Source organism: Cetorhinus maximus, chromosome 8, assembly GCF_964194155.1.
Source record: "Cetorhinus maximus chromosome 8, sCetMax3.hap1.1, whole genome shotgun sequence".
In the NCBI taxonomy this organism is placed as follows: Eukaryota; Metazoa; Chordata; class Chondrichthyes; order Lamniformes; family Cetorhinidae; genus Cetorhinus; species Cetorhinus maximus.
The window spans coordinates 136,954,444-136,967,064 of NC_135886.1; the positions used below are offsets into that span (position 1 = coordinate 136,954,444).

Sequence of the window (12,621 nt, forward strand, 5' to 3'; positions counted from 1 at the left end):
ATTTTTTTCTTTTTAAAAAGCATTTCTTTAAATTTATGCTTACTTTGACCTAATGCACCAAAAACAGAATTAGCCAAAATTACATTAAAAGCAGGTGGGAATGGGAAATTCCTTACTGCTCAACATAGAACATAATAACTAGGTTATGCTTGGAATACATCACTGGACAATTCATTCCATTTAACCTGCGCCTCGTCAAGTCCTAAGTGGCAACATGGGATACTTTGCTCCCCAACATAATCAATGCTGCTGTTAATCCTATTTAATTCTAGAAGACCTATTTCTATATAAATTTTAGACAAATATTTTGTAAACCAACCAATGCAAACTCCAAATCAGAATGAGAATGATTATAACAATGTGCAAACATCAGCTCCAAGTCACGATTCAACGAATTTATGGTTATAATGGAGAACAGACAGTATGACATTAACGCAATGCTCATTAAGTAGTTACCACTACCAGATATCAAATAATTAGCCTGTTTGCCGACAAAGCACTTTGCATTATCTACCTCTGCATTGTATGGGATTAGCTGTGAAAACGTAGTCAAAATAAACGTTTTCTGAAAGTAGTTTCTCCATGTAAGGGTGCCACCAGTACCATTTCACATCCCCTCACTCCAACTCCCCCAGTTTGCAGGTTTGTAGCATTAATAAAATTTCATTCCATGAGTCCAAAGAAAATAACATGTAGGACGAAAACAAAATTTCAAAATATAGAGGAACAGCAATTAATGTAATTTAAAACATGCATTTTTGCATTACTTAATTTGCAGCATCCTCAGAATAAAAAAAATTGCCTTCCAACATTTTCTACAATTTCAAATCTTACTAAATTTTAAAATCAAACCAGAACATAATCTGTACTTTTAAAATATCAATGAAATTAATGTTAAATTGAAACCTGAATAGAAGCATAACAAATTTCTTACTTCACCCTTCATCATTCTAACTTTTGCCAACCACCAGCCGCAAGGTTCTTTTTCATTTGCTCGGGAATACACCTGAGGAAAGAAAGATAATTCCTAATTTAGACAGGAAATCTTAAAGAAGTTTAGCAAAACAAAGAAAAAACTGAATGGGCTTTCCATGTTGATAAAAGTTTAGATTATTTACTAAATATTTTCAACAAAAAGGCCTAACAAAAAGTCAGAAACATACTTAATACAAATGGCTTGGGATTGGGGAAGGGTCGAGATTCTACACCTTTGGTAGCGTATATGTTGTGTAAGTATTGTGATAATACTACCATAGATGATGAGTTCATTGTTTGTCAAAACTAGCTTTTCTCCAAAGACATTCCCAGACAAAACTATACAAAAAACTCCTACAACTAGCACTTATTCTTCCAAATTTTATCAGACTTAGTTTTCACTCTCTTTCCCTACATGCTTGTCAATCATGTATTGTATTTATCTAATTGTCACCAAATCTCACATTTTGTGTAATTCTTTCCTTTCTCTCTTTTCTGTGCAAGCCTCTCAATTGTACTGGCTCTGGCACAGATCGCTTTATCGCTCTGCTCAATTTTTAATCTTAGCTTTTATAAAGCACAAGGTAACCAACAAGATGGTAGGCAACATCAGGAGTGGGTACCAGGCAGGAAAGGCTATCCAGGAACATGCAGGTAAGAAAGTGGGGGAGCTGGAGTGTCAGACTGGTAAGCAGGGACAGATCCTAGACTTGACATTTGGCACGCGTGGAGAGAAGGGGTCAGGATGTGTTTGTAGGATATGGGGTCTGGGAAATCAGGAGGTTTGGCATTCAGAAAGAATGAGAAATCAGTTTGAAGTAGGACCAGGTGATCTGGTTTGGAAATATAGACAGTGGCAAGAGAGGAGGAGAAAAGGAAATGTTTAAGGCTGCACTCAAAAAATTCTGGTTAGAATTGGGATAAAGATTTTTTAAAATATTTATTTATGGAATGTGGGCATCGCTGGCTAGGCCAGCATTTATTGCCCATCCCTAAATGCCCTTGAGAAGGTGGTGGTGAGCTGCCTCTTGAACTGCTGCAGTCCCTGCAGTATTGGTACACCCACAGTGCTGTCAGAGAGGGAGTTCCAGGATATTGACCCAGCGACAGTGAAGGAACGGTGATATATTTTCAAGTCAGGATGGTGAGTGGTTTGGAGGGGAACTTCCAAGTGATGGTGTTCCCATGTATCTGCTGCCCTTGTCCTTCTAGATGGTAGCGGTTGTGGGTTTGGAAGGTGCTGCCCGATGACCCTTGGTGAGTTTCTGTTGTGCATTTTGTAGATTGTACACACTACAGCCACTGTTCGTCGGTTGTGGAGGGAGTAAATGTTTGTGGAAGAGGTGCCAATCAAGCGGGCTGCTTTGTCCTGGATGGTGTCAAGCTTTGAGTGTTGTTGGAGTTGCACTCATCCAGGCAAGGCAAGAGTATTCCATCACACTCCTGACTTGTGCCTTGTATATGGTGGATTGGAGAGACAGGAAGTGAGTTACTCACTGCAGGATTCCTAGCCTCTGACCTGCTCTTGTATTTATGTGGCTGGTCCTGTTCAATGGTAACTCCCAGGATGTTGATAGTAGGGGATTCAGCGATGGTAATGCCGTTGCATGTCACAGGTGATGGTTAGATTCTCTCTTGTTGGAGATGGTCATTGTCTGGCATTTGTGTGGTGCAAATGTTACTTGCCACTTGTCAGCCCAAGCCTGGATATTGTCCGGGTCTTGCTGCATTTGGACATGGGCTGCTCAGTATGAGGAGTCGCGAATGGTGCTGAACATTGTGCAATCATCAGCGAACATCCCCACTTCGAACCTTATGATGGAAGGCCATTGATACAGCAGCTGGAGGTTGGGCCCAGGATCCTACCCTGAGGAACTCCTGCAGTGATGTCCTGGAACTGAGATAATTGAACTCCAACAACCACAACCACCTTTTTTTGTGCTAGGTATGACTCCAACCAGTGGAGAGTTTTCCCACTGATTCCCATTGAGTCCAGTTTTGCGAGGGCTCCTTGATGCCTCACATGGTTAAATGCTGCCTTGATGTCAAGGGCAGTCACACTCATCTCACATTTGGAGTTCCGCTCTTTTGTCAATGTTTGAACTAAGGCTGTAATGAGGTCAGAAGCTGAGTGACTCTGGTGGAACCTAAACAGCGTCAGTGAGGCAGGTTATTGTTAAGCAAGTGCCACTTAATAACACTGTTGATGACTCCTTCTATCACTTTACTGATGGGGCGGTAATTAGCCAGGTTGGATTTGTCCTGCTGTTTGTGTATAGGACATACCTGGGTAATTTTCCACATTGGCGGATTGAAGCCTATGTTGTAGCTGTACTGGAACAGCTTGGCTAGATGTGTCGCAAGTTCTGGAGCACAATTGAGTACTATTGCCGGAACATTGTCAGGGCTCAAAGCATTTGCTGTATCCAGTGCCTTCAGCCATTTCTTGATATCACGTGGAGTAAATCGAATTGGTTGAAGGCTGGCATCTGTGATGCTGGATATCTCCGGAGGAGGCCGAGGTAGATCATCCACTCGGCACTACTGGCTGAAGATTGTTGCGAGTGCTTCAGCCTTATCTTTTGCACTAATGTGCTGAGCTCCTCCATCATTGAGGATGGGGATATTCGTAGTGCCTCCTCTTCCAGTGAGTTGTTTAATTGTCCACCACCATTCACGACTGGATGTGGCAGGACTGCAAAGCTTAGGTCTGATCTGTTGATTGTGGAATTGCTTAACTCTGTCAATGACTTGCTGCTTGGCAAACATGTAGTTCTGTGCTGTGGTTTCACCAGGTTAACATTTCATTTTTAGGTACGCCTGGTGCTGCTCCTGGCATGCCCTTCTGCAATCTTTATTGCACCAGGTTGGGTCCCCTGGCATGTTGGTAATGGCAGAGTGGGGGATATACCGGGCAATGAGGTTACAGATTGTGGTTCAGTACAATTCTGCTGCTGCTGATGGCCCACAGCGCCTCATGGCTGCCAGTCTTGAGTTGCTAGATATGTTTGAAGTCTATCCCATTTAGCATAGTGGTAGTGCCGCACAACACAATGGAGGGTCTCCACAAAGACTGTGCTGTGGTCAGTCCTGCTGATACTGTCATGGACAGATGCATCTTCGACAGGCTGGGTGGTGAGGATGAAGTCAAGTATGTTTTTCCCTCTTGTTGGTTCGCTCATCACCTGTCGCAGGCCGTTGAGCTCGGTCTGCAGTGGTGCTATCAAGCCACTCTTGGTAATAGGCATTGAAGTCCCCCACCCAGAGTACAGTCTGCGCCCTTGCCACCTGCCGTGCTTCCTCCAAGTGGTGTTCAACATGGAGGAGTACTGATTCATCAGCTGAGGGGGGAAGCAGTAGGTGATAGTCAGCAGGAGGTTTCCTTGCCCGTGTTTGATGCCATGAGACTTCATGGGGGCCGGAGCTGATGTTGAGGACTCCCTCCCGACTGTGTATCACTGTGCCACTTCTGCTGAGTCTCTCCTGCCAGTAGTGTCTGGGACATGATCTGTAAGGTGTGATCCTGTGACTATGACTATGTCAGGCTGTTGTTTGGCTAATCTGTAAGACAGTTCTCCCAATTTTGGTGCAAGCTCCCGGATGTTAGTGAGCAGGGTGGGCAGGGCTGGGTTTGCCGTCGTCAGTCCTAGTACCTAGGTCCGTCCGGTTTCATTCCTTTTTATTGACTTTGTAGCAGTTTGATACAACTGGGTGGCTTGTTAGGCCATTTCAGAGAGCATTTAAGAGTCAACCACATTGCTGTGGGTCTGGAGTCCAGATAACAGATTTTCTTCCCCAAAAGGACATTAGTGAAGCAACATTTAGCAACTTTACAACAATGGTTTCATGGTTATCATTAGACTTTTAATTCCAGATTTTTATTGAATTCAAATTCCACCATCTGCCATGGTGGGATTTGAACCCAGGGTCCCCAAAGTATTACCCTGGGTCTCTGGATTACCAGTCCAGTGACAATACCACCGCCTCCCCTGGAGATTAAGGCAGTGCTTCCAGTGCTACCTGCTGCAACTGATGGAAATCTTAGGGAAAGCATGGACAGTTGCAGTTTCCCCGCCACACCTGACTGTGCCTCTACCACCATCAATGGCTTGGAATGGCTGCTGGGTTTTTGCTGCAGGATGGCCAAACCCTTAGTTTCAGGTCACAGGCACCAAAAGCCCCAGTCAAGTCCTCAGTGGTCACGGAAGTCACTCAAAAGACACCCTGAGAAGTCTTGGAAGTATAGGCTATTCTAGTCAATTTATTATGGTCCATTTCTGGGACACACTAGTGGAAGGAGGGTGAGAAATTCACTGGTTCCTTTTATTTGTTGCTTCTATTTGCTGAAAAGCAACTAAAGTCCACAAAAAACGGGGGCCTTTCTTCAAGCAGGCAATTGTTTGTAACTGGTTCAAACGTCCTACTCACTCAACAAATCAGGATGTTGTGCAACAGGGCTTCCCAAACTTTTTTCCCCAGTGTGACCACATTTTAATATCTCAGACTTCATGTGACCGCAGAGTGAAATTTTTGGAGTTAGAAGAGTTGTTCAGCGGGGGTGCGGGAGGGAGGCTATAGTAGTTGTTGGGGAGGGGAGGTGGTGGGCTGCTGGAGGTTTTAATTGTTGAGCAGGTGGGGAGGTGATGAAAAGACAGGGTTTCTCAAAAAAAAAACACCTATCTATTCACAGGCTTTTTTTGCAGCAAGAATCAGGCCTCAGAAAGCAGTCCATTAGGCCTTGCCCACCAACAACAAAAAAAGAACCTAAGCATTTAAAGGGCCTTGCAGTTGTCAGAAATCAGTCCAAGCTCCACGGCAGCCATTGCTGTATTGGTCGGGGCCCACAGTTTGGGAAGCCCTGCTGTACAAGTTGTGGACATTTTCTGTCCTTACTTACAAGTACCAGATCTAGTTGGATTTATTTTAAAATACTTTAAAAAAAAACCCACTGGAGTTTGATGCAGTGGATTAGAACCCTGCTTTTCCACTCCTCTGTGCTGAGAGGTCACTAATGCAGTGCAAAAATGCCCATATTCATGGTTGCTGGTTTATGGTGACTAAATACATAGAAGGTTCCTGGAATTTTTAAATACACATTTGAAGGACGTCATATTCTAGGATTACATCAATTTCTCACTGAAAATAAGTGACCTTACATATGGGTTGCCTGGCAAATGGGTATGGCAAAGTGTAGTTAAGATACTGAACAAATAACTCAGGTGCTATGAATTCAAATTCCACCACGTTACGCAACTGGTCGAAAAGCATGCATTTTAAAAAGGAAAATTTCGCAGGGGCCTGGGCAAAGTGCCGTGTAGTTGGACTAATTAGATAGCTCTTGTAAAGAACTGGCAAGGGCACAATGGGCTGACTGGCTTCCTCCTCTGCTTTGAGATTCCATGGTGCTTTGTGGGTTAGTACCAGAAAAATGGCCACGAGCCACCATGTTGCTTTAGAAAAACAGCAGCTTCACCAATGTTCTGCAAGGAAGAAAATCTGCCATCACAACCTCCTCTGAACTCTAGTTTTCTCATATGCATTGAACTCAGAATCTCAAATGGCCTAAGCAAGTCACTCAATTGTGGAAAAGGAATCAAGTCAAGTCGGTGGTATTCAACAACCTTTCCAGATTAATAAATGCAGCATCATTCATACTCACAGAAGAGAAAAAAATGCAATTTTCTCCAATAAACTGGCTCACTGGCTTACGTTCACTAATTAAACCAACAGGGATTGCAGGATTTTGTATGAAAACCAATGGCTTTGCCCATATTTGAGAATTAATTGGTCGTATCAAAGGTACAGGCATAGCTTGTGTGGAAAATACAAAGGTGCAAAGGTACAATAACAGTGTTGCTCCGGTTAAAGCATTTCCTTAGCACAGGAGGAGCTTGATTAGACAGCTGACTCATTTTATATGCAAAGTGGAACATTAGGTCTTAACAGTAAAAAACAAATTAAAAAAGCCCTGTCTCCAGTACAAAGAAAACTTACACAAAAGTTTCTCCAGGATTTCATAGATAAAGTGAAAACCTAGTGAGAATGCTATCTTGTATATTCTCCTCTAGAAGATACATAGTCATTATACTGGTAATGCAAAATGTATTATTACATTCTTAGGCCACAAAATAATTGTTCCCATAGGCATATCAAGTTCAATTTAGGCTAACTGTTCCAGAATTTCCTGACTGCTGGAAAGTTTAGCAGGTGCTTGTAAATCCCGAGATCAAAGCTGGCAGAAGTAACAGCTTTAAATAAAAGAACACCAGTAACTGAGAAACTTGCAGGCATGACAAAAGTAAGATGTCTGATGTGCGAAGGGTAGATTGATGTATGGAACTCTAACTTATGTTGCGCTTGTACCAGGATTTAAATGCTGTTCCATTTGCAAGAGTTTAGCCTTGTCCCCCCGCTCAGGTCTGAAGCACTAGTTGTTACAGTGAGTCAGCTTTTGATACATTAGGAGGGCAAGCTTGTGCAAATTATGTAAGTCATAAAAAATTCAATATGGTTAAAATGATTGGCCATATCTATGTATACACACATTGGAAAAAAAAAATGGTTGGACGAAATGTTCAGGAGCTCTGTCATACAATCTAATGTTTCTTCAAGTGCAGAAATAACTCAAACTTCAAAAAATTTGAACCAAAAACACAGTAGTAAAGATACTAGATTCTGCACCCAGCTGGTGACTCATTTTGTAGCCTTGGAATTCAGTACTCAGCAAATTAAAAGCAGCTGAAATCAGATCGATCTGCACTGGGAGCCCCAGAAATCCAATCCAGCAACAGGTTCTTGAGATATTGAAGTTTATGTTTCTTCGATCACTGTCAACGCTTCATAATATATCGCGCCTCCCTATCTTGGTAACTTCATCCAGCCCTATAAATTTTCAGAATCTCTGCTGCCCTCCAGTTGTCGCGTCTTGCGTAAGCTCAATAGTCACTGTTTCATTATTGGTTGCCATGTCTTCAGTTGCCTAGCCCTCAAGCTCTGGAATTTACCTCTGTAAAGCTCTCTGTCTCTTCTCATTTAAGGAGTTCCTTTCCTTTTTGACCCAATCTCCCCTTATACGGCTTAGCAGCAAATTTTGTTTGATAATGCTTCTATATAAGTTGTTGTTCTAACCCAAGTAGAATTTCTGAAGGAAAAAATAAAACTTCAGAAATACCTGTACGTATGTGTCATTGATTCAGCTTGTCTGGCGACAATGATTGGTCCGGGTAAAGAGTTAACTTGACCCACAGTTCGCCCATGAAATCAATTAGTTTAAAAATTGTACTAGTGTGTTAACTTAATCTTTGGGAAGTTAAGCATCTTGACTGTAAAAGTTGAAAACTTTCACCATGGAATTCAAGGTCCAGGTTCTACAGTCAGTGGCAAAAGTGACAGTGCTAGCTGCTGACCTCAAAGTAAACTGCCACAAGGACCTGGTATTCGCTGTGGCATGGACTTCACCTTTTCTGTCATTAATTTTATTCAGCTATAGAGGATCTCAGTGACAATGAAGTCATCAAGCAGGCTAAACAGCCAATCATAATGACAAATTCTCTCAGGCTGCAAACTCGCCAGTATAAGAATTTTTAAAATTTTGTAGAGGGTGTCGTTACAACCAGATGAGGAGAGGTCGAACGGTTCCCTTCTTTGCCCTCTCCTTGATTGACCGCAACAGGTTTCTTTCTGAAAAGGATGTACTTGCCAAATCAGTGAGTACTTAATTGATTACAAGCTGTGATCATAAAAAATCCAAGAAGCCAGATTTTCTTAAATTTAACAAAGAATGTGATTAGCTTTATTATACATATTGTATTTTATCATGTACAATAATATGACGTTCGCACGCACACACATTTTAAAAATTCTTTCACGGGGTGTAGATGCCGCTCGTGAGGCCAGCATTTATTGTCCATCCTCAGTTGTCCTTGAGAAAGTGATGGTGAGCTGCCTTCTTGAACTGCCAGAGTCTATGTGGTGTAGGAACATCTACAGTGCTGTTAGGAAGGGAATTCCAGGATTTTGGCCCAGCGAGAGTGAAGCAACGGCGATATAGTTCTGAGTCAGGATTGTGTGGGGCTTGGAAGGGGCACTTGCAGGTGGTGTTCCCATCCATCTGCTGCCCTTGCCCCTCTTGGTGGTAGAGGTCGTGGGTTTGGAAGGTGTTGTCGAAGGAGCATTGGAGAGTTCCTTCAGTGCATCTTCTGAATTGTACACACTGGCCACTGAGCGTCAGTGGTGGAGGGAGTGAACATTGAAGGTGGTGGATGGGATGCCAATCAAGGAGGTTGCTTTGTCCTGAACATTGTCAAGCTTGAGTGGTGTGTAGTGTATTCCATCACACTCCTGACTTGTGCCTTGTGAATAGGCTTTAGGGAGTCAGGAGCTGAGTTACTCTCCACAGAATTCCTAGCCTCTGACCTGCTCTCTTATTATTATACTTTCACGGGATGTGGGCTAGGCCAGCATTTATTTATTCATTTGTTTTATTCATTCATGGGATGTGGGCATCGCTGGCTAGACCAGCATTTATTGCCCATCCCTAGTTGCCCTTATTCAGAGGGCATTTAAGAGTCAACCACATTGCTGTGGGTCTGGAGTCACATGTAGGCCAGACCAGGTAAGGACAGCAGATTTCCTTGCCTAAAGGACATTAGTGAACCAAATGGGTTTTTATAACAATCGGCAATGATTTCATGGTCATTAGGCTTTTAATTCCAGTTTTTTAAAAATTGAATTCAAATTCCACCATCTGCCATGGTAAGATTCAAACCCAGGTTCCCACAGTATTACCCTGGGTCTCTGGATTACTAGTCCAGCAACATTACCACTATGCTATCACCTCCCCCTAATTGCCCTCGAGGTGGTGGTGGTAGTTGCCTTCTTGAACCGCTGCAGTCTTATAGCCACAGTATTTGTATGGCTGATCCCGTTCAGTTTCTGGTCAATGATAACCCTCAGGGTGTTGATAGTGGGGGATTCAGCGATGGTAATGTCATTGAACATCAAGGGGAGATGGTTGGATTCTCTCTTGTTGGAGATGATCAATACCTAGGACTTGTGTGGCGCAAAAGCAACTTGCCACTTATCAGCCCAAACCTGAATGTTGTTCATGCCTTGCTGCATATGGAGAGCTTTAGAATCTGAGGAGTCACAAATGGTGTTGAACATTGTGCAATCATCAGTTAACATCCCCATATCTGACCTTATGATGGAGGGTAGGTCATCGATGAAGCAGCTGAAGATGGTTGGGCCTAGGAAACTCCTACAGTGATGTCCCGGAACTGAGATAATTAACCTCCAACAACCACAACCATCTTCCTTTGTGCTAGGTGTAACTCCAATCAGTGGAGACTTTCCCCCCGATTCCAGTTTTGCTAGGGTTCCTTGATGCCATACTTGGTCAAATGCTGCCTTGATGTCAAGGGCAGTCACTCTCACTTCACTTATTGAGTTCAGCTCTTTTGTCCATGTTTCGGCTAGGGCTGTAAAGAGGTCAGGAGCTGTGTAGTCCTGGCGGAACCCAAACTGAGCATCAGTGAGCAGGTTATTTCTGAGTAAGTGCTGCTTGACTGCACTGCCGGTGACCTCTTTCTTCACTTTGTTGATGATAGAGAGTAAATGGTCGGGTCGGATTTGTCCTGTTTTGTGTGTACAGGACATACCTGGGCAATTTTCCACATTGTTGGGTAGATGCTGGGGTTTTAGTAGCACTGGAACAAATTGGCTAAGGACATGGCTAATTCTGGAGCCCAAGTCTTCAATACTATTGCCAGAATACCGTCAGGACCCAAAACCTTTGCAGTATCCAGTGCCTTCAGACGTTCCTTGATATCATGTGGAGTGAATCGAATTGGCTGAAGACTGGCATCTGTGATGCTGGGGACCTCAGGAGGAGGCCAAGATGGATCATCCACTTGACATTTCTGGCTGAAGATGGTTGCAAACGCTTCAGCCTGCCTTTTGCACTGATGTGCTGGGCTCCCCATCACTGAGGATGGGGATATTTGTGGAACCTCCTTCTGTTAGTTGTTTAATTGGCCAACATTCATGACTGGATGTGACAGGAATGTAGAACTTAGATCTGATCTGTTGGTTGTGGGATCGCTTAGCTCTGCATATTGCAACTGCTTCCACTGTTTGGCATACAAGTAGTCCTGTGTCGTAGCTTCACCAGGTTGGCAAGTCATTTTTAGGTATGCCTGGTGCTACTCCTGGCATGCCCTGCTGAACTCTTCATTGAAGATTACCAAGTTGGGGAGGATAGGTTGGCTAAATTAGAGTCCATAAATAAAAGTAAAAGAGTGCATAGTCTGTTGTTTGGTGACTGATGGCTACAGGCTGAATTTGATGGTCTCAATGCTTCTGATTTAAAGATATAGACAACTGAGTTGGTTCTTCTTCAGGAGATGGCAATGCTGGTTTGGATTCCTTTAAGAAATCTGTGTCCACAGAAGGACATCCCTGGAAGATCATAGTCAGCATACAAGGCTCGAAGTTTAACAGGTGGGTTGGTGAAAAAATGGAGGCAGGAGGGACCCCACTTGGGTCTTCTCCATAAACTGCTGTCCTCCATCCTGCTGAGAAAACATGTGCTTAAAACTTAAGAGGGTTGGCTTGTCATGTGATCTCTCTCCAGTGGATTCAAAAAAGACATTATCCGTGCATTCTAAAGGTGACTTGATTAGCTCATGTTTGGCAGCTAACTTAGCCAGGGTCCCAATGTCCAAGTGATTCGTCTTAATGGCCCGTCTCCAACAGTTGGATACCTCAGGTGATTGTAACAGATGCCTTGCTAATGAGATAAGAGCCTTTCACACTCCCCTGAAGTCATTGTCTTTGATGGGTTTTGCAGACAGACTGGCTCCATTCCAATGAACTGGTTTGTGGAATGTATAGTAATGCAAATTGGGGTTAGCCATCTTGTGCTATGAGTTCAAGTCACTTTAGTCTCCGTGCTGTTAAAAAGTCTGTCTTTTTAGAAGTTCAGGTTTCCAGCCGGTGGATTAAAAATCATTATTTGGCATAAAGCACAACTTCATGATATCTCTACAGCACGTGAAATGAAATGTGATGTGACAGGAACATTTCATTATAAGGCTGTGATTATAAAAATACATACCCACCCATTCATCCTCAAACACTCACATCTCAACCTTACACTGCTATAGCTATGCTCTGATTACATTTTCAAAACGAGTTGGTTTTTTTGCCGAGTTAAACTCTGGACAAAGCATCAGCGGTCACATTGTTCTTTCTCTGCAATATGAGCAATCTTTAGGTGTTAAGGTTGTAAAAGCAAGCTCCAGTGAAAGAGCCTTGCATTCTGGGTTTTGAATTTCTCCACAAATATTGACGGGTTGTGATATGTATAAACTAAGGTTTTTCTATATCAATTTCGGACATATGCTTCAAAGTGTATGAGAGTCCATAGTAATCTGAGAGTTTTCTCTACCACAGTGGAATATCTCTTTTGGTGTCTGTTTAGCTTTTTGAGGAAACACGCAGCTGGTTTCTCAATGTCTGATCCATCATCCTGAAGCAGGGCGGCACCTACACCTAGGTCACTAGTATTGATTGCTGCTTTAAATGGTGCTTCCAGCACCGGCCCGTTGGTTAAGATGGCTTTCAGTCTCTCAAAGCTGTTCTGCA

The 12,621-nt window shown here is 43.1% G+C and overlaps 1 protein-coding gene across 6 annotated transcripts in view; it reads right to left on the minus strand.

The window, feature by feature from the left end:
- The window catches only part of fmr1 (fragile X messenger ribonucleoprotein 1), an 86,010-nt gene that overhangs the window by 44,575 nt on the left and 28,814 nt on the right, over positions 1-12,621 (minus strand). For all 6 annotated transcript variants that reach the window (XM_078547692.1, XM_078547690.1, XM_078547694.1 and 3 more), the window contains one exon: positions 935-1,006. In XM_078547692.1, coding sequence (XP_078403818.1) covers positions 935-1,006 — 72 coding nt within the window. The remainder of the gene's footprint in view (positions 1-934; positions 1,007-12,621) is intronic.